This window comes from Panthera leo, chromosome E3 (genome assembly GCF_018350215.1).
Source record: "Panthera leo isolate Ple1 chromosome E3, P.leo_Ple1_pat1.1, whole genome shotgun sequence".
Classification (NCBI taxonomy): Eukaryota; Metazoa; Chordata; class Mammalia; order Carnivora; family Felidae; genus Panthera; species Panthera leo.
This window is the reverse complement of record NC_056694.1, coordinates 34,909,762-34,937,053: the sequence shown is the minus strand read 5'-3', so window position 1 is coordinate 34,937,053 and position 27,292 is coordinate 34,909,762. Positions and strand designations below refer to the sequence as shown.

The 27,292-nt window shown below is 42.0% G+C and overlaps 1 protein-coding gene across 19 annotated transcripts in view; it reads left to right on the top strand.

The window, feature by feature from the left end:
• RBFOX1 (RNA binding fox-1 homolog 1) overlaps positions 1-27,292 on the top strand; it is a 1,461,670-nt gene that overhangs the window by 1,325,219 nt on the left and 109,159 nt on the right. For all 19 annotated transcript variants that reach the window (XM_042921406.1, XM_042921400.1, XM_042921398.1 and 16 more), the window contains 4 exons: positions 5,520-5,663; positions 12,286-12,339; positions 19,934-20,026; positions 21,831-21,891. In XM_042921406.1, coding sequence (XP_042777340.1) covers positions 5,520-5,663; positions 12,286-12,339; positions 19,934-20,026; positions 21,831-21,891 — 352 coding nt within the window. The remainder of the gene's footprint in view (positions 1-5,519; positions 5,664-12,285; positions 12,340-19,933; positions 20,027-21,830; positions 21,892-27,292) is intronic.

Genomic DNA, 27,292 nt, shown 5'->3' with positions numbered 1-27,292 from the left:
CAGGCAGAGGAATAACCGGTGTGAAGCCTGAGGAGGGAGCTTGCCGAGTGGGTGGAAGGAGGAACAAGGTGGCCAGTGAGCAAGGACTGGGGAGCCTCAAGAAGCAAGGGGGTCGGGGCGCCTGGGTGGCTCAGTCGGTTAAGCGTCCGACTTCAGCTCAGGTCACGATCTCGCGGTCCGTGAGTTCAAGCCCCGCGTCAGGCTCTGGGCTGATGGCTTGGATCCTGGAGCCTGCTTCCAATTCTGTGTCTCCCTCTCTCTCTGCCCCTCCCCCGTTCATGCTCTGTCTCTCTCTGTCTCAAAAATAAATAAACATTAAAAATTTTTTTTTTTAAAAAAAGAAGCAAGGGGGTCAGGGCCAGGCCATACTGAATACCACAGCCCAGAATGAGGGCCTGGGCTAGAGGGTTCAGAGAGGGCAAGTGCCCTGGCCGTTCTCCTTCTGCCTCGAACATCCTTTGTTTTCTCAAATTCCTCTCATCTCTGAGCGAGCAGATCAGCAGTAATTTGCTTGGTCTTTATGTTCTATCTTCTGATCTCTGAAACATGGTTATGAGGTATCTTTCCAGTTCAGCTGCGTCCCACTTAGAGCCAAAATGGTACTTAGGAAAAAAAATCAGGGATAAATCAAGAGTTCTTCTTCGAGCAATTAATTCCAAGGAAGCCTTGCCAGGCACCAGCCTCGGGGGATGTAGCTCCCTAGCAGGGAGCCCCTGACTTTGGGGAATACACGTTCTAGATGTGCAGTTCCCTGCGCAACCTTCTTAGAATTTCTACGTTATTTTATTTTTGTCGGTAGAAGTTTCACTCTGGGCGTTCGCCGTAAGCTTCACCGACCTTCTCAGGGATGCCGTGACCGCTTTAGCCATCTGTGTGAGGTACAGCTCTAGGCTCAGGGAACTGGCAGGCCTGTCCTTGCTTTTGGAGTATCGGCTGCCTCTCGGGAGGCTGGTGGAGCGCGTCTCAGTCCTGCTGAAGGGCGTCAGTACCTCCAGGGCTAGGGATGGAATGGTGGCCAGGGCGCCCAGGCTGGCAAAGGGAAGATTGCAGTCTCCTCTATTTCGGGAACTCATTAAAGTTCCCAGGGCGACAGATGGGAACCTGGGACAGCTCAGGCAGAGACATTCTCTATTCTTATGGACCTAGTGTGGGGCCAACCCTTTGGAGAACCTCAGGCCACCTTAAGTGGTAGCAAATGAATCTCCTCCTTGACTACAGCTACCCATCCTACATGTGCTTCCAGTTTGTTTTCTTGTTTAATAAAGGGTTGTAGTGGGTTGAGTGTGGCCTTCAAAAGATATGTCCTTGTCCTGACCCTTGTGAACCCATGAACGTGGCCTTATTTGGACAAAGGGTCCTTGCAGATGTAATTAAGTTAAGGATCCCAAGCCAAGATCTAGGGTGAGCCTTAAACCCAGTGCCTAATGTCCTTATAAAGAACAAAAAGGCAGACAGAGATGTGAGTCTCAGACACACAGAGGGAAGAAGGCCGTATGAACACAGAGACAGACTGGGGAAAGGCAACTCCAAGCCAAGAGGCCACCAGAAGCTGGAAGAGGTAGAGATGGGCCTTCCCACAGAGCCTCCCGAGGGAGTGTGGTCCTGAGAGCACCCTCACTGTAGATGTCTGGCCCCTACAACCTTGAGGGAGTACATTGCTGTTGCTTTCAGCCACCACATTTGTGGTAATTTCTTAGGAGACTACAACGACCTCAAACTCAGGCTTGTCCTGAGTATGTTTTCCCTGAAAGTTCCCAGGAGAAAGGAAGGGGAAGGCCCTCATCCTGACCTACTCATCATGAGAGTCGGTGAGGACCACTCTGCAAGGCCTCACCCCCACCGTGCCCCGGGCTCCGGAGTAGCTATTTTGCACAGCCCCGGTCTCATTTGGTCCACTTGTGTTACGTCCCAATGTGTAAGCAGGCGTGCTTGAGCTCACAGATCTGTTTTTCTTTCTCGGCCTCTGGATCCTGACGTCATCCTCTTCCCTCTCCTCTCCATCCACCCACGATCTCTGAAACACTGTTGGTTTATTTTCCATTTTACATGTTATCTTTAAAAATTACCTTTAATACACAGGTATCCCGACATAACAATTGATGAGCATTTGTATACATGCCCACACTACAAAATGATTAATTGAGCGTTGTATGTTTTTTATCAAAGGGAACAACGCAAAGATTTCTCCAAAGTCCTGTTTGACTAAAGATGATTAATTTTAATTTTCACATGAGCGGCATAATGCTATTAATCATTTAATATGTTTAATCATAATCTCTGTAATTCCTAATTAGGTTTATTAAGCTGAAACATCCAGCCGTTCTGTACAAATCCAAATCTAAGTTTCTTTCTTGGGATGAGAAGGAATTTGTTTTAATTTGCATTTGAACAGCAACTTCTTTCCAGAGGAAAGAAGCTAGAGCTGCAGGTTCAGGGTCTCAGCAGCTGCTTGTGCTGACAGAGCTTCTTAGGTTAGAGTACTAAGACCCCAACCATGTGGTTCAAGGACATGTCGCTGGCTTTGTCGTGTAACCAAACCTCCTATTACCAGCAGAGAAAACATTCCTGCTCTGTTTGGGCCTCGCTGTTATAAGACTGCGTTTTGACTCACTTGAAGGTGCCAAGCAGACTGTTTGCTCCTTCACTCGTTACTTTATTGATACACTTGTAATCCCTTCCGCTGTTCAGTCAGTGATTCAGCCAGCCATTCAACCTGCATGTATCTTTTGTCGGCCATAGCTCAGCTCTGGCGTCCTGTGCTGATCACATCATGCCCCGCGATGATCATAGGTGGCTCGTCACAGTTTTTATGATGAAATATATACTCTTGCTCTATGCATAGGGCCATTTGTAACCCAACCGCCACTACCCCCACAGTGTACCATTCCGTCCTTCCTTCACATGACCTGCAGTGACCAGTGATCACACGTGGAAGCCCCCTGAATCCAGAACATGATTTCACCTTTGCGTCTTTGCATGTGCTTTGCACACTGCGGGTACAGCATCCGCCCCCTTCATCTGTTCTGTTAGACACCTCCCACTCAAAACATAACCCCCCAGAACTGGCAAGCCTCTTAAGGCATCCAGCCCTGCAGCGTGTCCCTTATTTACGTTTACGCAGCCCTCTATGATTCCCTGTGATCCCAGCCTTGCAACTGTCTTTTTCTACCCTCTTTCTCTTCCTCTGAACTGGAAACTGAATGTGTTTGGAGGCCTGACTTATATATCCAGTGTCTAGTAGTTGCTCAGTAAAAATATGTATAAGGAGCCATGAGAACCTTTCCTTTACCTGAGAGAGGGTTTTTCACTCCTCGTTTTGACATTTAAAAAAAAAATCACCATAACTCTAAAATATTCATTGCTTTCCATTTACTGACCGTATGCCATGTGACAAAAACTCTGCCAAGTTGGCATATGTGATTGCAGTCAGTCCCTGCAGAGCCTTAGAAGGTGTGCATTATTATTATTACTCGTTTTCCAGGTTAGAGGACTATCACCGTCCTCCTGCCTATTCACTCCAACAGCATAGACAGAATGGCCAAGTGCATTGTTGTTGTTGACATGACATAGCACTTCAAGGTTGAAGAAGGTCATCCAGGGGGGCCTTAGATACCAAACCAGCTTGGAACAGTCTTCTGCCAGCCCCTGGGAAGGTCTTGCTTTCAGAATGCAATTCAGGGGGCGCCCAGGCGGCTCAGTGGATTAAGCATGCGACTCTTGATTTCGGCTCAAGTCACGATCTCACAGTCATGGCATCAGCCCTGAGTTGGGCTCCACTTTGGGAGTGGAGCCTGCTTGGGATTCTCTCTTCCTCCCCTTCTGCCCCTCTCCCCGCTAAAAATATAGTAATAAAAGTTTTTTTAACAGCATCAGAATGCCATTCAGGATGTATCAGTAAGGAGAATGGAAATGAAGTCTGCCAATAAACACACGTACTGACGAGGCAGTCACAAATTATGCCCATGTTATTTTGATATATATATATATAATATCTATTATATTATATAATATAATGTATATAATATATATAATATATAATATAATATATATAATGTATATAATATATATAATATATATATGGCTGCATTCATATATTATATATATTCATATATAATATATATTATATTATATAATATTATATATATTATATATATTTTTAATATATATTATGTATATTTTGATAAATATATATCAAAATGTATATATGGCATATATAAAACACTTATGTATATAAAATAAACATACATATTTTTTAATATATAAAAATACATATTTCTCGTTGTGAAATTGTTTCCTTCTCTGTATCTTTATTATTTTACACCTGGCTGCTTGCATTGATAGTTTCGTCCCAGTTAATATGCTTCTAAACTGTTTATAAGTAGGTGAGGCTGGTTCCTTGCTCATCAATTTGATGGGCTTCCACATAGGTTTTCCATCATGGTTTTGGAGAAGCAACTGACTGATGTGAATGGCATCCACTGCCACCCAGAGGCAAGAGATGCTAATTGCAGAGAAAGTTTCTAGAAGCATCTCTAGAACCAAGAGGACCCGTATCCGTCATGACTATCAGGATACCAAATGTTACCATGACTTTTCTCCTGGTTCCTGCCCATATCCAGGTGCCGATGTAATACCATGTTGTCCAGACTCATTTTGGCAAGAACGGGAAGCAGAGTAACGAGTTATGCTAATAATGTAACCTTATCTACACCAACATGGTCCACAGAATGTCTTGCTGTGCTGGAGATGCTTTAAACCTGCACCGTCTGACATGGAAACCACTAGCCCCAGGTGGCTATCGAGTGCTTGAAATGTGGCTAGTGTCAAGGAAAAGCTGCATTTTACATTTTATTTAATCTTAATTCATTCAGATTTAACTAGCCACACGGGGTCAGCTGTAACGGACACGATAGAACTGCACAATCAAAAAACGAGAAGTTCAAGCCTTAATAATAAATTAAGTCAATCAGATGCTTACTTAGACTGCAGAGCACCAAACAACCTTTTCAAATGTTTTATTACATTTGCTAATATTTTATCTTCACACTCTCAACAATTAGGTAGGCGATGTTTTAAGATTTTGGACACCTTTGATTAAGGGATACACCCTCTCCTAGCTTCAGTGATGAGGTTTTCTCTGCCTAATTATTAAAACTCCCCCAATACCTCCACACCAACCACCCATCCCCTTGCTTTATTTTTCTTCCTGGCGCTCTCTTTCTACCAGCTGCATATTTCGTTGTTAATGAGCTCATTGCCTTTCCTGCCCCCCACCCCCACCATAAGAATTGCGCTCCACGAGGGCAGGGAGTTTTGTCCGCTTTTCTTGCTACTGAATCCCAGATCCACGTTATGCTCTCAGGGGGTATTCAGAAATGTTGAATGAATGAATGACCCAGCACTTCTTTCCTTGTCCTTGTTCCTCTGTTCCAGCATTTTCCGACCATTTAGGGGAAGCAAAAGCAGTTTGGAAACAGCACGTAGGTCCACTCAGAGCCTCTTTACTCTTGTCCTTTTAGCAGACAGATGACGCAGCACCGACGGATGGCCAGCCCCAGACACAACCTTCTGAAAACTCAGAAAACAAGTCCCAGCCCAAACGGCTGCATGTCTCCAACATCCCCTTCCGGTTCCGAGATCCGGACCTCCGACAAATGTTTGGCGTAAGTAGTGCGTTTCTCCTCTGCAGTGCCTGCTCTGGGGTCCCCAGAGCCCTCTCTTCATGTAAGTTCTGAAGGTGAGATGTGGACATAGGGGAAAAGAAAGGCATTTTGGATCCTAGTCTGTAGCTGTATTTTGGCCAGAATCTCTTCACGATTTCAGTATCCATTTTGTATGTGTTCACCGTGTTCCCACTTGGCCAAATGCTGCTCTTCTAATTAGGAACGGGAAAGTCAGAAGGAAAATGAGCTCCCAGATAAAATAGCATTGAAAGAATCTCACTGATGGTCCCAAATCAAGTGGCCCGGGACCCTACATCACGGCTGAAATAAACATTTTGTGTCTTTTTGGTTCTTCTATTGTAGTTGGCAAGTTATCACGACATTTTCCTGCATATACCTCACTCTTTCCCAGGCACTGTGCATTTGGATTTCAGATGCAGCTTTAGAGAATAATTAGTTCTGCCTAAAACTTCATTAAAAAGCAAAACCAAAAAAAAAAAAAAAAAAGCTAAAGACATCTAAATCTGACTTGCATCCCGCCATATACATTCTCCTGGAGTTGGTGGTGAGGATTCATAGGTTTTTACTGCGACGTTACCCCCACAGAGGTGCCTTTCCAAGGCACCATGATGGAAATGCAGAGGAGGGCAGAAGCCACGACCAACCTAGAGAAAATAAATGATAGGGTTGCTTCCTTGTAGGACGCCATGACTCTGATTCTTTTCCTGGACGAAATGGTGCAGTGTTCACCTTGAGAAGGAATGAGTTAGCCGTGTCTTTGGGCTCAGTTCCACCAAAGGATAAAATTCTGACAGGGCTTAGATATCCTTCGTTTGTTGTTGTCGTTGTTGTGTTGTCGTTGTTGTTGTTATTGTTTTTGCAAACGTACTCAGCCTGTTTGTTCATGACATCCATCCCAGTATTGATGGGAGGTATCTGTGGATTCCATGAACAGAACCACAGCCTTAGCATTTGACTTAGAGGAAAGGTTGGCTGCTTGGAGTTTCTTCTTCTAAGAGTCCGTGGATAGATGCAAATGTTACAGAAGGAATAAGAAGAAGCCAAACTTTAATGCCTAACCCCGGGCAGAGTAGACCTCACCTCCCCCCCTCATGTAAAGGGGAGCGCTGGCTCATCACTCTGCGACTGTGGGGTTAGCTTGCTTGCACCTTTTATTTCTTTAACATGCGTGATGTTTATCAAGTATGCATCTGACACAAAGACAGAGCAAGCGTCCTCATATTCAGATACCCAGACTTGATTCCTGACATTTCAGAGGAAAAGGTCAGCTTCTGCACTTTTATCTTCCTCGTTTGGTAATAACCTTGAGTTGAGCCCTCTAACTCTTGCCGAGTAGAGATACCCTCGGGCACTCTCAGGTCAAAGATGACTTTGAAAAGTGCAGAGCATTCAAAGTGAAAGTGGAGGTTAAGTGTGTGTAAAGCAGTGAGACCAGGTTTGAATGATGGCAGCCAGAGGAATTAGATTCCTTTTGCCACGTCAGGTTAGAAAGTCTTGCTCTGTGGTCCATCTTCCCTCGTCAGGTGTCAGTGGGATGTTGGCTTTGAATCTGGCCCTCTTAATGACCATCCTGGTGGTCTTTCAGAGTGTCACTCACTGCAGCGGCCCCCCTGCGGGTGCACTTCCCTCCCTGGTCTTCTCTGTTATCTTAAAAGTCACCACACAGCCAAGTCAGAGACGTATTGGAAAAATCCACAGCTGGAACTCCCGAAGAAGGCATCCTGCTTGCACGGATATCTGAGCCTCTGTGTCTTCACGGGGCCAGGGCAAGCGGTGCAGGGCTGAGTCCTGCCAAAGACCGAACACACTGCGGGTTGTCAAACTAGGATCACAATCTACTGGTTTCAGAGCCAGTGTTTGTAAAAATGAAACATTTTAAGCAACTGACAAGACGTCGTCGACTTGACAAGATGATAGATACGCTTAGTATCAATTAAGAAAATGCAGCATGCCTTCAGTAATATTGAAATTAATTTTGCTCATCACAAACAGCATCTGTGCTCATTTGAAAAGTACGCAAGATTTTTTTTTTTTTTAGGAGTTTCAGCTATAAAAATGTTCAGGCACATACGGATTCCTGGATTCTTTGTAATAATGCTGAGGCCTCTTTGGTTTACAACCTCTGTTCTGAAGAATGGAACTTCAAAGCTAAAAATCTGTTGTTCCCAGCCAAGCATTGGTGGTGGCAAGCCTATTCTGGTTATACGACAAGCTTGGTGGCTTGAGTCACACTGAAAGGCATCTGTACACATTCTGATTGGCTCCCCACATTCCACTTGAGAGAATTAAGTGTGGTTTCTTTGCAGCCATAGTTACTGTAAGATACCACATTTTGATTCCCCTCAGGTCTTTTCCAAGTCAGCTGGACCTGAGATCTCTTTTTGCCTTTTATTGCTCTATTCTCCCTTTGTCCCTTCACTTTAACAGGAGCTAGAATGGGGGTGATTGCAGAGAAAAACCCTCTCCAAGATTTTTGGGCTTTTCTCCTTTGTCTCTTTGGTTAAATGCGGCCATGGGGATTTGAAACTGAAACCAAAACAAGACAAAAGAGGAAGTTCTCTTCTCAAACTGCCTAAAACCTGGCGGTGTTCATAAACAACTTTTGCGACCATTAGTAATTCAGCCGTGAAGTTTGCAACTTCTGCAGGCCTGATGGTCGCTGCAAGAGCCTCACATTTTGTTTTTAATTTGTGGCTTCAGGGCCTGTTCATTACGATTCTGGTTACCTTTTTCCCACCATGTACTCGGTACTTGATATTCTTTATTTCCTCCTCCTTTGGATGAATTTATTCTAGTGTTTGGCATTAAATCTTCTAAGTTCAGGCTTGCTTGCTTGCCTTCATTCTTTCTTTCTTTCTTTCTTTCTTTCTTTCTTTCTTTCTTTCCTGCTTTTCTTTTTTCTTTTCTTTACTTTTCCTTTCCTTTCCTTTCCTTTCCTTTCCTTTCTTTTCTTTCTTTCATAGAACAGTCTTTGGTCAAGAAGTTATGGCCACAGTGGAGCCAGAGTCTTTTTAAAACACCAGTTGGGGCCGAAAGGAACAGATCAGGGGCATTGGTTCTGGGTGTTTCACTGTAAGAAATATTGCTTCTGGCCTGGCTACTTCAGTCTTGAGCTCTGTCCTTATTTCAGGAAGCACTCGTGAGAGTGCCTTTTCTTTATGTTTGAAATCTTGATGATCCCATGAAAGAAATGTGTGATTTCCTCCAAATTGATTGTAATGGCTTGCTCTTGAGCAGAATGATTCTTTACCTTACCTTTAGAAGTGTACATGTACCTAGGTGAGTGAGAGAGGTGGTTATGATATACCCAGACCACTGACAGGACACATTGTATCACAGGACTGTTTTCAGAAATAACTACTCATGGAGTATAGGATTCAAATGTGCACAATACCCTTGTTTATAGCACAGCCTTGCTTCTGTTATCAAAATACAAACCCTCTAGGCATGATGCATGATCTAGTGAAATCACTCATAATTGTCACCCAGAAACAGACCACATGACTTTCAGAACATGCAAAAGAAGCTTTCATGATCACTTCTTTGTAATAAAACAGAGATGCCTGCCCCTTTAGTGTTACTGGCAAAGTTCCATGCACCGTGCTGTTAGAAGCAATGAAGCCTTTATTTTTTTATTTTTTTATTTTTTTTGGACCTGGCCTGGTGCCTCCTAACTTCTGCATTCCAGACATGAAGCCAACCCAAAGAAAACTGAGACGGTGCCTTTTCTTAGCCTCCATGTACACTCTTTGAACTAACCTTTACTTTCATGTTTTATGCTGTAACCGTTGAACATCGTTCACAGTTTTTCAGGGAAGTATTATTTGATCTGAGACTATCTGAAAATGCCTGGTACGTACCTGCTCCAGTGCATGCCTGTAAGCTTCTGGATTTTGTTCTTGATACAGCTATTGAGACCCCTTGCGTGGATTTGGAGTTGTCGTGGAACGCGGCGAACCATGGGTGTTGAGCAGACAAATGCGAGTTAATGTCTGCGAGCGAGCCGTGTCTGTTTAAACTGAACGTGTGCCAGCTGTGTTTACATCATTAGTACCAAACTTCCCAATTAAACTGTTGATACTATAAATACAGTATGCAACTGTCTTCGAAATGGGGCTTACACCAGTATTCTTCTTGCCCGTTTGCTTCGCTTGCTTCGCTGGCTCTGAGAATCACCCACCCAGTAGCAACTGCCAAAGAGGCAAACATTTGAGACCATTTCAGGGCATATGGTGTCATTGTTTCATTTAGGGAATGACACATGCTAGGATTACTTCTTGATTGGTTGGTTCTGTTTCAACCAGATCTTCTTTTAAAGGGAGTGTTTTCATGTTGACTGCTTAGAGAATGTTCCGTAGATGACATTTGCTTCATGGTTTTGGAAGGAATCCTTTTCAAGCTTCCCTGCTCATAAATATGTGTGCTTTCATGCTCTTAGGCCTGAAATAAATATGATAGCATCTGTGTGGACTGAATATTCTGAGGACGTTATATCAAAATCACTGCTTCTGAGGAGTTCACAAACGGGAGGAGTTTTTACTATGAAACTCAGCTCCCCTTTCAACGGCAAATCCTGCATTTCCCAAACCTGAAAGTTTTCTTCTTCTATTTTTAACAACTTTCTCTGCCCAAATCTAGGGCACAGAAAATGCTCCATAGAAGAACATTCTCTTGACCAAAAGGAAATTAGAGTGCCCATCAATTGCAGGGTGAGTTACCTATGAGTTTCTTGGTATTTCCATCTCTCCTGCTGGCACTGTAGTCCTCCCCTGTCCTCTCCCAGCCCAACTGCTTCTTTGTTTCTTCCTAGCCTTCTACTTCTCCCGGAGGAAGAGAAACATGTCCGCTCTACAAGACGAATTCAACGGGCAGTCCCCTGACCGCCTCTGTATCCTGGGGGATGGGCACATTTCCATGACATAGCTTTGGATTCCCTTTTTCTCATCAAACTACTTTTGTTTCAAGGTTTTGAGCTCTTTCTCTTCAACTGGAGTGTGCATAGTTTTTTTTTTTTCTGCCTTTCCAGGGGAGGTAGATTTATTTGTATGTTCCAGAGGATAGCCTCTGTATGTTTCAAATAATTTTGTTCTCAAATCTTAGTTGCACCCTCTTCACACTTATTCTCAGGGCCCCCTGGTATCCTGTGTATAGTGGCCAGGGGAGCTGTCTTCTCTTCTCTGTCTTCTTATCTTTGGTTCTTTTTCTTTCTCTCCCAGCCACTCTGTCCTCTGCAACATGGAGGCTGCTTAATGCTTTCTACCCTGGGGAAAAAGACAGAATGCAGAATCTCTTAGGGCAACAAAGGACGCAGTAAAAATCCAGGCTGCAAAAGCAAATGGAATAATACAAAAGCTCAAAATAAAAGAAAAAAAGATGGACATATTACTTCGTGTGGTTCCATTTATTTTTTTAATCACTAAAAGGAGCACTCGCCCTAATTCTGCATCAGGGTAAATTTCCCATCATACTTTTCCTGGGCCATGCCGCATACTTTCACAACAACCCCCTCCCACCTGCACACTCAAAAAAGTTAAATAAATAAATACCCACTGTACTTCATGCAAGCTAAGAAAAAGGAAGAGACTCCAATGTCAAGGGGAAAAGATTTTGGACTATCAGATGCTTCTGATTCCAAGTCCATGTTCCCTTTTTTTAAAAGTATGAATCACAAATTGTTTGACGTGCACGTCTCCCTAGGACTATGAGATTTAGCAAATAAAGACAAACATAAGATAACAATAGTTGAATTTGAATTGTAGATAACATATTTTATTAAGTATAGGTATGTCTTAAATATTGCAGGGATTGTAATTATCCTGAAAAATTTGAAATTTAAATTTAACTACGCATCCGTGAGTTATTTGGCTGCCCTATTTGTAATCCGAAACCATGTTTCCGACCTAAATATGTCAAGTTGCTTTCACCCCTTATAGAGTCTATTCGTGCTAATTGTCTAAAATCTATTTGTTTGTTTAACAAAATGGGGAATCATTTTGAGAGAAGTACATTTCAGCCCGAGGGCTAATCACAGCTACACTGGTGTCTTGATTATGATGGATATCCTCCTGGAGGATCTTGCTTTTATCTCTTTGGACTTGACTTCTCTTCCATGGCCTCACTGTTCCTCTAGCTTATGCTGGGGCCAAGGGCCGTAATCCTCATCATCAGATTCTACCTGGACATTTTATTATGAAAACCACACCTCTTCCAGGAGGTTTCTCCCAGTAGCTAGTGGAGTAGAGTAGCATAGGAGGATCAGTTTACACACCAACCAGTTTTCATCTTCGCTGCTCAGTGCCTGGGAAAGTTATTGCAGACACATAAAAAAAGGAAAATGGAACTAACCACTTGACTATACATTTTGCCCCAGGCCAGTGCTACACCCTCGCACATGGTGGGGTATCCAGCAAGATGGAAATCTGTGTGTGGTTCCACTGTCTCTTGGTTCAAGCACTTCTCTAAGGATAAAACAACTTAAAATGCCTATCCTTGATAATAAAAGAGGAAAAAAAAACCCTCTGACTTGGGGTACAATTACCAATGTGCATAATATGATTTATTCCATTTCTCTTGCTTATAAAACATTTCTATTTCTTTGCAGCAATTTGGTAAAATCTTAGATGTTGAAATTATTTTTAATGAGCGAGGCTCAAAGGTAAGCAATTTAATTTACTTCAGGACTGTTTAGCTTATTTTTAAACGTTTGCTATGCATAATGGAAAACAACTGCACTGTTTTAATTAGCACATTGTGAAAATACACTTTAGTGGGAATTCCTTTAGAGACCTCCTCCAGTTTCCAAAATGGTGGGAAATACATTGGGTTTAGTGTAAATGTATAAGGGGGGGGTAATTTAAAATTGCTGTTTTATACCTATCTATCTATTTATATATATATTTATATATATATCAAGTTTCCAGAGGAAAATTACCCATGCTTAAAAAATAATGTTGTTGCTACATTTTTGTTTTTCAGTGATAATTATGTTCTTTATATTAAAAAGTGAGTTGATAGTCTCATGCGCAGGTAAATATGTGATTATTCTGTATTAATAAAGTGCAGTTATTTTCCTGGGTTGTAGGGGAGAAAATTTCACATACACCAACCTTTTGAATGTAATTGTTTTCCTTAATATATTCACCACTCCACATTTTGCAATTTGCCATTGCTTTGAATTTTTTCCCCTATAGGAGACCAATTTTAAAGTAGATTTTCCTAGAGGTAAGAGTGTTAGTAAAAGTCGAGGGTTATATGGAAAGGCCCCTTCAACATGGAAATACATTAGGTTGGGGGGGAAAGGCCCATGTCTTTCAATGTATCCCCTGTATCATTCAGTGGTCATCAAAATTCAATCCCCACAGGAGCAGCAGGACTTAGGAACTTACTTAGAAATGCAAATTCTCAGGGTCCAACCCAGCCCTAATCAGATACTCAAAATTGGAGCCCAGCAATCTGTGTTTTACGAGACCTTCCAGGCCTGTTGTTAAAGTTCTAAATTCCTGGTGCCAGTCCCCAAGCTGTCCAGAATTCTAAGCTCCCTTCTTACATCTTCAGACTGTGAAAACGGATATTGGGACAAATCGCTTGCCAGATACAGAGATACTGTATGCCCTATAACTTTCCTTATACAGGCAACTTGGGACAAGTCAGTATCCAGGAGGGTTAAGAGAAGAACTGTTTTTTTCCAAGGGGGACAGTGCCAACTCTCTTGGGCATAGCATACCTCCTTCCATGAAGCAAGCATTTGAATATATTGTTCCCTGGGCAGTCTGCACACTTACCCTCCTGAATGGGATGCTGCAGATTGCCGTGAGGGAGGAAAATCCAGTGTTCTCCTCTCCATAGCCAAAATGATGTTGCAATATGCCAGATGAGGAAAAAAAAAAAAAAAAAAGAATCAATTCATTATACTCTCTGGTTCTGCTTGTTCAGGGACCTTCTTCCTCCATAATTTTGGATTTTTTTTTTTTTTTTTTTTTTTTTTTTTTTTTGGTCATTCTTGTATCAGTGGTAGGACCTCTAGTCTGGGAGAAACGTAAGTTAACTTTCTGCTTCTTGTATGAAAATTATTACAGGGGCTGTTTCTATACCTGCAATGCAAAGTGCATTAAGAAAAAATGTGCCCTCGGGGCGCCTGAGTGGCTCAGTCAGTTGAGTGTCTGACTTCAGCCCAGGTCTTGATCTTGCGGTCAGTGGGTTTGAGCCCCGTATCATGCTCCATGCTGACAGCTCAGAGCCTGGAGCCTGCTTCGGATTCTGTCTCCCTCTCTCTTTGCCTCTCTGCCCGCTCACATTCTGTTCTGTCTCCCAAAAATTAATAAACATTAAAAAAGAATTGAAGAAAAAATGTGCCCAGGGGCACCCGGCTGGCTCAGTCCATCGAGCCAGTGACTGTTGATCTCAGGGTTGTGAGTTTGAGCCCCACATTGGGTGTAGAGATTACTCAAAAATAAAATCTTCAAAAAAAGAAAAGAAAAGGGGCACCTGGGTGGCTCTGTCGGTTAGACGTCCGACTTCGGCTCAGATTATGATCTCCAGTCTGGGAATTCGAGCCCCGCATCAGGCTCTGTGCTGACAGCTCAGAGCCTGGAGCCTGCTTCCGATTCTGTGTCTCCCTCTCTCTCTGCCCCCCACTCACACTCTGTCTCTCAAAAATGAGTAAATGTTAAAAAAAAATTTAAAAAGAAAAAGAAAAGCAAAAAATGTACACAGCCTAATCCCTTTCACTCAGTTCCTGGCAAAATCCTAGAAGATGACCCAGAATGTTGGCCAACTTCCTTCTAATCCTGAGTCTGTAATGCCACTGCTTTTAAAGACTGCCTTTTTTAAAATTTATATTTAATTTATATTTTGTTTTGTAACGTTTGCCCGTTGGAAAAAGCTATTTAATTCCTTTCGAGAGCTGTTTTGGGACATTAGAAGAATATCGTTTGCTATTTTGAAAGTACAGTGGAGGTACTATTTTTAATACTTTCCCCGTCATTGCCGTGATTAGCCTGTCTCTGGGGCTTTAGCAATGAAGACCAGTTAAGTTTGCTGCATCCAGAGACTGACTTTGTGAACCTGCTTTTTCCTTTTGATTAGGAGACATCAAAAATAGCCTCTCTGGCTGGGTATGCTTCCTCGGAAACAACCCGTCTTGCAGGTGCTGACTGGAGTGTCATCCAGACAGTCCTTTGGGGCACCTGCTAAATAGGGACAGCAGCTCACACGAGGACATTTTTCATCCTTGGCATCATCCTTTACAGGAAAGGGCCCTATTTAAAGGAACATTGCCATTTAAATAGTTGAGGAACCTGAACCATTGTGAGGACCTCATTTTCATCATTTGGTGCAGGAGAAGCAGCCAGGGGAAGTGGGTGGCCCTTAAGAGCTAGGAGCTCACCTTCTGGCCATTCTCTTTGGAGACGGTCCCCGAGGCAGGTCCTGCAGTGCCCAGTGAGTACGGCTGTATGTTGGGGATATTTGGGGGTGGGGGGTGTGCATGTTCATATACCTTATACAAACACAGACAGTGCCTATGTTATCCTGAGAATGTAGAGCATAAATGTATACACAGGTAGCAAGTATACGGGGAAACCACATTTTAAAAAGACGTGCCAGACTTTGAAAATAAGAGTATGATAGCATTTAGGGGTCAGAGATCTTAAATTTTTTTTTCCTTTACGAGATTTAAAAACATTTTGTTTACCTCTAAAGTATTGTGTTTGGGGGATACAGCCAGATAGAGCTACTTCTTTTTTTAATGTTTATTTATTTATTTTGAGAGAGAGAGAGGGCAGGGGAGGGGAAGAGAGAGGAGGAGAGAGAGAATCCTAAGCAGGCTGTGCACTGTCGGCATGGAGCTTGACGTGGGACTCGAACCCATGAACTGTGAGATCAGGACCTGAGCCAGAACCAAGAGTTGGATGCTTAACGGACTGAGTCCCCCAGGCGCCCCTAGCGCGTAATACATGTAGGAAGTATACGGTCTGATCTTTGATTCCGTAGCTACCTGTGAGGACTGGTTCCCTTCCAGGTACAAGAAGACAGGTGAATTCATGGTAAGGGAAACAGAAGTGCTTCCTGTCCTCATAGATTTTCCTGAGTAGTTGGCGGGGGTGGGGGGGGCAGGGAGGGCACCCAAATGCAATATTGCAGGCTGTGCTGTATGGCACGTAAGAGGCTACTGAGAAGCCAAGCAGGCAGACCTGTGTTTGTGAGGGGTGGTAAGGCTTCTGGGAAGAAGGGACATTTAAGCTGCGAGTGAACTTTCTCATGAGTAGGAGTTTCCCAGGGAAGGGAAGGAGGTAGGTCAGGTGGTCTTCCTGGGAGAAGGAGCTCTGTGTGCAAAGGTGAGTGGGAAGAAGTGAGCTGTAAAACTCTTAGTCCCCCAGAAAAATGAATCTTTAGAGTGGTATCAGCAGCCCCCTCTTCTAGACAGGTCTTTGCACCAGCAACTAGAGGAATTGGGTTTTCACGTAAGATGAAAACAATAGCACACTCTTCAGTCCTGGGTGCTTCAGAGCCTTGATTTAACATACAAAATGTTATTTTTGCATTGATACAAAAAGGAAGGTATCCCCCAAACAACAACAACGACGACGACAAAAAGAAGGTATCACCTACCCATATACCTCAAAACCAAAATGGAAAAATAATTGAGATATGGGAAGGTCAGAATTCACGAGTCACAAAAGACTTTTTTTTATGTCTATTTATTTTTTTTTTGAGAGAGAGAGAGAGAGCAAGCAGGGGAGGGATTAGAGAGAGAGGGAAACAGAATCCCAAGCAGACCCCATGACGTCAGCACAGAGCCTGATGTGGGGCTCGAACTCAAGAACTGTGATATCGTGACCTGAGTGGAAATCAAGAGTCAGATGCTTAACCGACTGGCATGCCCAGGTGCCCCAGATTCACCAAAGGCTTTAAAATAAGCAAGTCACACTGGCCTTGCAGCCCATCTTGGGAGCCCCGTTATCGTGCACACGTTACCAGGTCTCTTAGTCAGCTTTGTGCCTTCTCTCCACTCCAGCCCTCTCCTGAGGTGGCCCTGGGACCAGAGCCTCTCCTGCAGCAAAGACCACGTCCCTCCGCTCTGAGGGCCCCATGCGCTTGAGATCTGCACCCCCTTCCCATGCTCTCAGGCCAAGTCCAGAACATGCTTCTTCCATTTCCCCTCTTTAAGTCTGAGATAAAAATATCCAGAATGTTTTTAAGAACTCCACATTGCGGCTTCCTTGAGATAAAAACCTGACCCTGATGTAGGTGAAAAGAAGTAACCTCAGCACTGGTCTTGGACTTACCCAGCACCTGCACTTGGCCGAGAGGGTACCTAAAAACTGCCAAGTCACTGGCATCTCCCCCCAGATGAGAATTCTGGCAATCTTCTGGCCCAGGGAGGCCATATCACTTCTTGCCTATGGGGAGGTGTGAGTGTCCAATGGAAAAGGTAGGACAGTCCCTTTGGTATTTGGGGACTGTCTCTGGAATAAGCACTTCTGAACCTGACTTTGTAGAATCTTAACTAGTCATCTCAACAGCAGGAAAGAGGTATTGAGGACCTCAAGTTAAAGAAAAAGACAGAGAGAGAGAGAGAGACGTTTAGCAGAAAGTGAGAGTAAGAATAAGACTCCATATATTTAGTATCTTATTTTAAGACAAAGGGAGAACTTAGGAAGGTAGGGAGCCACTTGCTTTGTAGTTTACGAACTTTCCATGGAATTCTAAACCTATTTCTATCTCCACCTTCGTGTGTCCCTGATGCACATAGTGCTGATTTTAAGCCAGTATCGTCTGCCTTGGAGCCAGACAAGAATCACGATGACGTGATTCTTTGGGATGACGTTTGGCAGGTGGGTCGAATGTTCCGTTTCCTCGGGCGCTGTGATGCTAATGACTGGTACCCGCGGATAGCAATGAGGCCACAGAACCCTCCATTGATAAGACTTGGACTGTGCATTTTCTTTGCTTGCTAGGGAGAGAATTGCCCCTGCTATAGCCAGTGTCCTCGCTGCCCTTATCTGTTAGATGTATGACATTCTGTGCATGCTAGGTGGTTAGGTTTTGAGGGGAGGAAGTGGACATTGCCATAAGATAATGGCTGTACCCCTGCACTTCGGATCCGAATAACCAAGTCAGATAGATATCCACCTCCAAAAGTCACGCCTCTCCATCGGCTGCTCCCTGAAAGTAGGCAACGTAGTATTCCACCTCATACAGTGAACCGAAACTGTGTTTGGATGGTGCCTGGTGATAGCAGAGGCCATGGAAATGGAGTTGCTGGACCACACAGTAGCTTCTCAACAAACAGATTTCTGGGCTCCACTCTGGAGTTCTGATCAGGTAGCTCTGAGCCCTGTCAGGAATCTACTTAATACACTGTATTCCCCAGTTTCTTTCATTGTGCAACCAAGTTTGGGACCCACTGGCCAAGAGTCAGAGCCATTAATAGAGCAAACCCCCCAAATTGTGTCTTTAGTCCATTGAAGGGTTATCATTTCAAAACTAATCAGTTTGCCAGTATATTTGGATACCTAATGTGGGCATACCACCTAATGTGGGTATGAGACCAAGCAGGCCCTTCTGTTATGGAGCATAAAGTCTCATATTGATCAAATAATCCAGACTTGTCCTACTCACAGATCCTCACTGTGGGAAATATTATGAAAGATTCTTCAGTCTAGTCCTCCAAAGTAAAGCTGCTTCTATTTTTTTCCATTGAGTTCTGTCACATAATCACTTAATTTAGCTTGAGTCCATCCACACCTGGTATCTTCTACCCATGAGCCCATATTGATGTTGGAAAGTTCTCACTCAGGCAGACCATGGGGCAACACCTCTCTTAACACCCTGAGGTTTGGCAGTCACTTTAGCAACCTAGTGAGGGGTTGGGCGTTAGCACCAGCTGCTTAAGGATCACTTATTATTTATAATTACTGTCTATTTCATTAATGAGACTGGACATCAAACTGCCCCAGTTAAGCTTAAAACCAGCTGTCCCTTTACTGACGTTTACGCAGTTCCAAATAGGAATCCCAACACACTGCATTGTCTCACCCAGTTTACACTGTGAGAACCAGAGCAAGTTGGGCAAATTTACATTGGAATGGTTTCAAAAGGTTGGTGTATATTTCTGAACAAGATGTACAAATATTTTTAGGGGTTTTAAAAATAATGTGTCATATTTTCTGTACTCTTCTTAGGAACAGTGTCAGTGAAGAAAAAAAGGTGGCTTTTGACAATGTGACGTTTAGTGGGGTTGTTTTTCGAGGCTGAAATATTAAAACAAAGTATGCCAGTGGTGAAGTAAAGGGTCTAGTCTAATTTGTTACCTATCAGTAACAGAGGAAGTGTCCAGAGTGTTACCGTGAATAACATTCTATGAACAAAAGCTTCTTTATTTTCTACCTGTTGATTTGAGAAATGAATATCAAGATAATGTGTTAGAACGTTACAGTATATGTATACACATTTCCCTTTTCGGTTAATGAAGTAGCCTGGAAAGTTAACAGATACAGAAGGACAAATGTTTTTGAGGCGGGGTGGGGGTAATTCATACAAAAAAAGTTACTTGAACTGTTTGCATTGTTATTAATCCATTGATATTTATTTCAATTCATTTCATGTGATTATTTTGTTTATTAGATCAAAGAGTTTGAGATTTATTATAAAAAAAGGTCTTTCCTTTTTTTTAGGCTTCTAATTTTTATTTTTGAGAAGTAAAGGCTGTAAACTTGACAAATTTGAATAACCCTAAAACTGCATGAACGAGAGATGTTCTTAAAACCACACGGCATGACTCTGTAGGCAATGTTAGAAGATTTTGGCATTCATTGTTGAATTTCGTGCACACGTTTTATTTTATTTTATTCTTAATTTGCATGTCCAGAAAGCGGTTCCTTTTTTCCTCCCCCCCCCCCCCGTTATTTCATTTTCTTCTCTGTGAAGACACTGTAAATTGATTTGGATCTCATTTCCTTTCTGTTAGAGTTATTTTCTTCTGTAGTGTCATGTAGAGAGGTATCTTTGGTATCCTTCTTTGAATTCTTCAGGGGGTTACAGATCACGGGTGACAGAAAAAAAAATCTCGTTCACATGTGTCGCTTACTTATTGCACACCTTCGTATCCTTATAATTTCTCTAATTTGCATGTTACAGAACTGAAGCCAGGACAAGCAATAGAACTTAAAGCGAGAGAACGTTCCGCAGTGGTCGTTGACTGGAATAATAATCTGCATGTTGTTTTCCCTTTTCCCTCCTGCATGCAGGGATTTGGTTTCGTAACTTTCGAAAATAGTGCCGATGCGGACAGGGCGAGGGAGAAATTACACGGCACCGTGGTAGAGGGCCGTAAAATCGAGGTGCATGTCCAAAATATTTTCCTTTTCATCTTTTTCATAAATGTCTGCTTCGCGCTCATTCGTCGTGCCAGATGCATCACCGTGTGTTGTATGTGACCCTGTTCCCTTCTCACTGTTTATATATATATATATATTTATATATAAAAAGGAAAACTGGCCTTACTTTTTTTTTTTAAATTTTACTTTATCCTGTCATTCTTATTACTGATGAAAAGGTGAATGGCAATAAGGGAGACAAAGGAAAGGTTAATCGGAACTTTTTTTTTTTTTTTTAATTTTCTGTGTTTTATCATTAATGGGTGCAATAGATTCCCAGCCAGGGGAGACAGAGTGCAAAACCAGACAAAATACAGAGCAGTTTCTTTTTTTTTTTTCTTTTTTTCCTTTTTTTTTTTTTCTTTTCTTTTCTCTTTCCACTGCAGGGTTGACGAGGGATCCACAGTGGTGTCCAAATTGAGCCAAATGGTGAAAGCAGTAGCATTTGAATGTACAATTGTTTTTTGTTTTCTTTTGTTTTTTTTTAAATGAGAGGTCTTTGTCACTGAGCCTTTCATTTTTTTTTTTTTTTTAACAAGCCAGTTGGAATCTTTGTATCATTTTGATAATAGAGTGATTAACCAACAGGATTTCCTGTTCAATATCTGGCCCCTTTTCACTGAAAAAAAAAAAAAAAAGAATAAATATTAAAAAATGCTAAAATTTCGATACTCAGAATCTACTCTTTCTACCACTGGATCTCCCTCAACCTGGCCACAGGGTTATATTTGTTAAAACTTAAAAAAAAAAAAAACCAGTTAAAAATGCTTTAGTCTTTGGAGTAAGATGTTGCATATTTTGCCTTTCATTTTCCCCCCCCTCGACGATAACGCTTAGGCCCCTCACCAAACTCTCAGTAACCATGGTAACTGTATACAAACCCATGCTGGCGATGGTGGTGAATGGTAAGTGGTGAAGTCCATCTGCCGCTTGACGTATTTAGTGCTGATTATCTATATACATATATATACCACGTGGATTTTTTTGACTTGTCGTATTAAGTTTTCTTGATGCTCTATTTTTTTGGGTACCGGTACGCCTGTAATTGAGTGTACGTTCTAAGCGAGCCTGGGAGGCACTGATTGGATTGGGATATGACAGTGCACATCTTACTCAGATTGTTAACTCCATATTGTGTTAAACGATGCACCCTCTTTTATCCTTTTGTTAGCTGTGACTTTCAAGCTTGAATGATCTTGTTAATTCTTGCTATGTCAAAGGCTCTTGTTCCTAGTGTTGAATGCTAGATGTTGCTTCCCCGATGGTTCTTCCTTCCTAAAGTGTTGCACACGGCTAAATCTTGTTTGTCCCTTTTTTTCTTTTCTTTTTTTTTTTTGTTTTTTGTTTTTTGACATTTATGTTCCCTTGTACCTTGTCTCTTCCCCCTTCTACTCCACTGCATGTTCCTTCATATGAATTTTATTTTGTGTTTAAAAATATTTATTGTTTCTGTGTTACCATGGAGTACATGCATGCTTTTCAATCTTCAATTATGCAGTTCCTTTTAATTTGCTTTTACTGTCTCCTTATTAAACTTTTAAATGATATGACATTGCTTTATTGAAATGATTTGTAAGTTAAAATGGTTATGAAGTAAATGTAATTATAAAAATGTATGATTTTGTTATGCATCTACTGCCTTTTATAAATTAAAATGCATTTTAGTTTTTTTTTTTTAAATAAGTAATCACAGTCATAATGCATGCAACTAATTGAACTGTGGGCCAGTCCTAGCATTTGTGCTCATTTGAGTTTTCTATGTACGTAGGTAAATAATGCCACAGCACGTGTAATGACAAATAAAAAGACTGTCAACCCTTATACAAATGGTAAGTAGAGATTGGCCTTCAACAAGCAATCATCTCTACCTCTGAATCTATTCAATGATGTAACCGGGGGATATGTTTCAACAAGCCACAGTAGCCTCACAGTGGCTCCCGTGCCCTAACTGCTGACCTGCTACAGTGAACCACCTGCATTGATCAGATACTTTTCAGGGACAACACATATCCGGGTGAGCACTGAGGCAGGGACAGAGTTGTCCGATCGCCATGTAGTCCCCGTGAAGCTATTGTGACACCGTCTGTCAGTGAGACTTCAATAATCATTCTTTAAACAAGATCATTTCAGGGCAGAGGCAAGTTTCGTTTTCGGGTAGAGCGTACATGCCCTTCCTCCAGTCCCTCTAGAATAACTCCCATTTGGGGTGAGATACAGTAATTATTCAGGGTTACCTGGGTCACTTAATTTGCTGTTATTATAGTAAGTTGAGGGAGAATGGAGGTTTGGTTTGTTTCCTCCCCCGCCCCCCCCCCCAACCTCCTTGTTGATCCTTAGTCATTTCTGGAAGAGGGACAGCAGAATTTGGTTCTGGCATTGAGTCTGCTCTGGAGATATTAGGATTTTAAATGGCTTGGAGGGTGCTTCCTGCTGAGCTCCATAGCATGAGTGCGGTTTTTCTGTTTCTCTGGGTTGCCCAGTGCTGTTTGGGGACAGATATAGATGTTGCTGTATACTGCAGACCCCTTCAGGACAACGTATCTCTACTCGCACTAACCAAGAAGCTGTCTCAGAATTCCTCATAATAAGATCTCGCATCTGTACAAGAATTGAAAAGTTCCACCATTTTGATTCTGTAATCCTTCTCAGAATACATCTCTCTTAAGATATATATGGGGGACAGGGGAAGCTGCCGGTATGCTAATCACATGCTTAATTGTGCCAAAAAGCTAGGTATGAATGTAATACAGTAGGTTTAATTATAACCACTCAGTGGAACATTATACCCACTAAAATGAGCAAGATAAGGAAGATACAGGGCTTCCTGATGAATGAAATTTTTTCTTAATGAAAAGGTATAGCATGATTTCAACTACACTATGGAAGGCATTACGTCAAAATGCTCACGGTTGAGTTGAATTATAAGACTGGAAGATATTTTTCCTTTGTTTTGTAGGTTTTTAAAAAATAATATAGTTTTATTACTGTGATAAAGGAATGATATTTTCCATTTTTAACTTCTTAATTACATGTGCAACATGGAAATGCAGACTCATTTTAAAAAAAAAAAAAGAAAAAATGAGAAAGAAACATTAAAGGAAAAGGTAAATATATTTTGAATAATGCCACTACCAGCTTGGTATTCTAGTTCCCCCTCGGAGAACACCACCATTAGATTATTGTGTGTACTTTAACTTTGCTTTTTTATGCATGTATATGTATTTATAGTATTCACAGTATTGTGTATGTGCTTTTCATATAAATTATGTCATGGTGTGCACATCATTTTTAATTGGCTTTTATAAATCAATATGGAGTTCGTTTGATGTTAATACACAGACCAAACCCATTCTTTTTAGTGGTTACATAAGATTCCATGAAATGGATATATGGGTTTAGTCTTACCTTCCATACCGATTGACATTTAATTATTTAAAAAAAATTTTTTTACATTTATTTAATTTTGAGAGACAGAGAGAGACAGAGCACAAGTGGGAAGAGGAGAGAGAGAATGAGACAGAATCTAAAGCAGGCTCTAGGCTATGAGCTGTCAGCACAAAGCCTGACACGGGGCTTGAACTAATAAACTGCGAGATCATGACCTGAGCTGAAGTCAGACACTTAACCGACTGAGCCACCCAGGCGCCCCATTTTTTTGTTTCTGTTGTTAAAAACGGTAGTATTAGCATTTGTTAGTTTTGGTTTTGGTTTTCTTTGTCTTGTGCCAATGGCTACCAATTTGGCTAAGTCAGTCCATTCCTATTTTTAAAGGGGGCCCATTACACAGAGAAACACTGTCAGTTTAACAGGGTTCTAACTTGAAAGACCAGAGGATTTATCTATTCTGCTGACCCGGTTTCTAGCTGCAACAACATCCGAGACATGGCCTGAAAGGGAATAGAAAATTTCCACAACAGACTCTGAATGCCCAGTGCTGAAATGAAGCAAACTTCTGATTTGTATGTCATGAAGCCTTTTTACTTGGGTAAAAAGAAAAAACTCTGCAACTTGCCAGAGTTAATATGAGATGACATTGACCCGACTATTGGCCATTTCCTTAAATTATGAAGTAGCAACTGTGTGCGTATGTGTGTGTGCATGCACACGTGCTTAGACGACCACTGTCACGCATGTGCAGAGGTGGTCAGGTGTACTGTTCACGTGAGAAAATGAAGCAAGGGAAGCCAAATGTTATTCTGTAAGCCATATGGATGCATATTTATTTTAAAGAATTACTGATCTGTGTCCCACCTGGGGGTTGAAAACTGGCCCCGTGGAATGTGGGGACACAATTCAAAACTCAGTCATTAAGGGACACCTGGGTGGCTCAGTCGGTTAAACGTCCGATTTTGGCTCAGGTCATGAACTCGTGGTTCGTGAGTTTGAGCCCCGCGTTGGGCTCTGTGCTGACAGCTCAGGGCCTGGAGCCCGCTTCAGATTCTGTGTCTTCCCCTCTCTCTGCCCCTCCCATGCTCATGCTCTGTCTCTCTCTGTCTTTCAATAATAAATAAACGTTTAAAGAAAAAAAAAAAACCCTCAGTCATTAATAGCCAACATCTTTGGAACACTGACTGTATGACATTCTGTTAAGCATTTTAAATGCACTGGGCCCACGTGAAATCCTCTAAAGAGGACATACTTATCCCTATTTTAAAGAAGAGATGAAGTCGTTAGTGAAGTCTTTCTCTTTTATTATGAACAAAATCTTGTTACATTGCTTTCCCTCCATCATTTACAGAACTGCCCACAAATGGTAACTCACCACAGTAACAAAAAGATTGTTAAGTGTTCAGCCCCAAATCCCTGCCAGATGTTGGCATAAACATCCCACATCCCATTCCAGGTAGCCATGCATTCTTAGCTTCCAGCAGTAAGTCATGTGGGTTTTCTCATACATGTTTCTGAAAGGGGTCATTTGGAGGCTTGTCCCATCACATGGGCTGAGTGCAGGATGCAAGGGGTGGATGGCCCATGACAAGCAGAATTTACTTAAGAAACAAATACAAACCCTAATTACATAAAGCAGCTGGTTTCTGTAGAGGACACCATGGTGACTTTCGGTATTCAAAGAAAAGCAGTTCTCAAAGCCTGTCCAGTCCACAAGTCATTAATATCATCACTACAGATAAACTGCCCCATAAATTGCAACATGATTTAACCGAAAAGATATGGGGCCCTCTCAGATCCTCAGCAAGAGTGACTATGTTAAGAGGGAATATTATCACCACAAAAAAGGAAGGAAAGGAGGAAGGGAGGAAAGAAGGAAGGAAAAGAAAGAATGAAAGAAGAAAGAAAGAAAGAAAGAAAGAAAGAAAGAAAGAAAGAAAGAAAGAAAAAGAAAGAAGAAAGAAAAAGAGAGAGATGATGAATATGTAAATTAGCTTGATTGTGTGCATATTTTACAACGTATATGTAATATCAAATCAACAAGTCGTACACCTTAAATATTTACAACTTTTACTTGTCACTTATACCCCAGTAGAGCTAGAGGCAGGGAAGAGAAGATAAGTCAGGACCCACGAAGTCATGCTGAAATGAGAAAAATAAGTGACCAGCGAGATTCATATATTAGCCGTCTGATTTATCGTCACAAACCACCAACTTCCACTTTGGCGAGTATACCTTCCTAGGATCACCACATTGTGAGGTCATCTTTACATGGTGAAGTATCACTGTCGATGCTACCATCACATTCATGCATTCCTTCAGTTATGTGTCCAACAAGAGCTTAGGCAGCTGCAAAGTTTCCAGTGCGAGTCACAGCAGACCCTAAATGCAAGTAGGTGCCTGGCTACGAGGCTCTGCTACACAGATAACAATCCCATCATCATGGTGTTCCTGCCATTTCCTAGGACATTTGCACTGAGATGTAGGAGGAGACTGGAGGATGACATACAGGGATCTGCAAACACTATCCAAGAGCTTCTCAAAGAGGGAACAGGGCTGCTTCTGTATTGTCGACTCCCCCTAAGGACAGCAGCCCTCACACAGGAGCTGGGGTCCACTGTGTTCACTGCAGACCAAATGGTTGCAATGCAAAACAAGTTGACAACCACATTCTCAGGGATTCTCTGGATGTTGGACAAGCCTGGGTGTTGGATGTGGCTCTTTTTTTTTTTTTTTTTTTTCCTCAGATAGCTTAGGGAGGATGAAATTGGACCAAAAAATCCAAGACTATAGAGAGAGAAGTAGACTTTGTATCAGCTCTGCCTTTGACTGGCTACTGAACTGCAGGCGAGTCATTTAAACTCTGCACACACCAGTGTTCTCAAGTAGGAACTGAGTTATAATGGGACCTACTTTCTAGGGTATTTGTGCTTATTACGGAGATAAGTACTCGACACAGTCCCAGGGGTACAAAATGCCCTAAAAATTTAATTACACAATAATCTCAATAATAAGTAGTCATCTTTTTTTTTCTGTAGATAGTAAGCTGAATTTCCTGATAGACATACTAATTTAAGGATCAAATATTCAGATGCCATCAGAGGCTAGCAGGTAAAATAGACGAGCAGGGAAGGTCTGAAAGACTCACATTCTTTTTTGCACTTTCATTTTCATACTGGGCAAAGCAAGATAGTTTTCTACTAGAAGAAAAAAACAGGACAGGATAACAATAAAAGATTGTTAATGTTTGGCCTCAAAGCCAGGCATATAATAGGGAGCAGGTATGTTTGTGGCTAACTGGGGGCCACGTGGAGTGTCCCTGGTCACTTCTAGCAAATTTGTCCGTGTGGGATTCTGAATCAAAAAAATGGTTATTTCTACTAAACTTTCAAGAAAACCAGAAATTCTGTATCTTAGTGAAATCTAAACGTTGGCAATGGATATATGTTGAAAAAAAAAACACACCACCACCACAGCGGGTGAACCAAACACAATGTGCAAGTAACTGTTCATTTTGGGTATCACCTCATGCACCCTTTCAACTACCAAGTCCCTGGCATCCTCAGTTGATATCTTTAGAAAGCATTGGAACAGTTCTGGAAACCCCAGTGGTGTATTTAAGGGTGCTTTCTTGAATATGTTTCTTCGATATCCAGCCCCACAAAGCCCTAAAGAAGACACATGCAGATTTTTTTTTTTTTTTTTTTGCGCATTCAGACTTGCCTTTTAACACCTAATGCAGCCATAGTTAACAGTGTTTTTCTACAGCTGGCTGGCAGATGACCTTTGAGAAGCTAAATTTGAGGAGGGGGCTAGCTGATTTGGATGCAGCCCCTTGAGGCC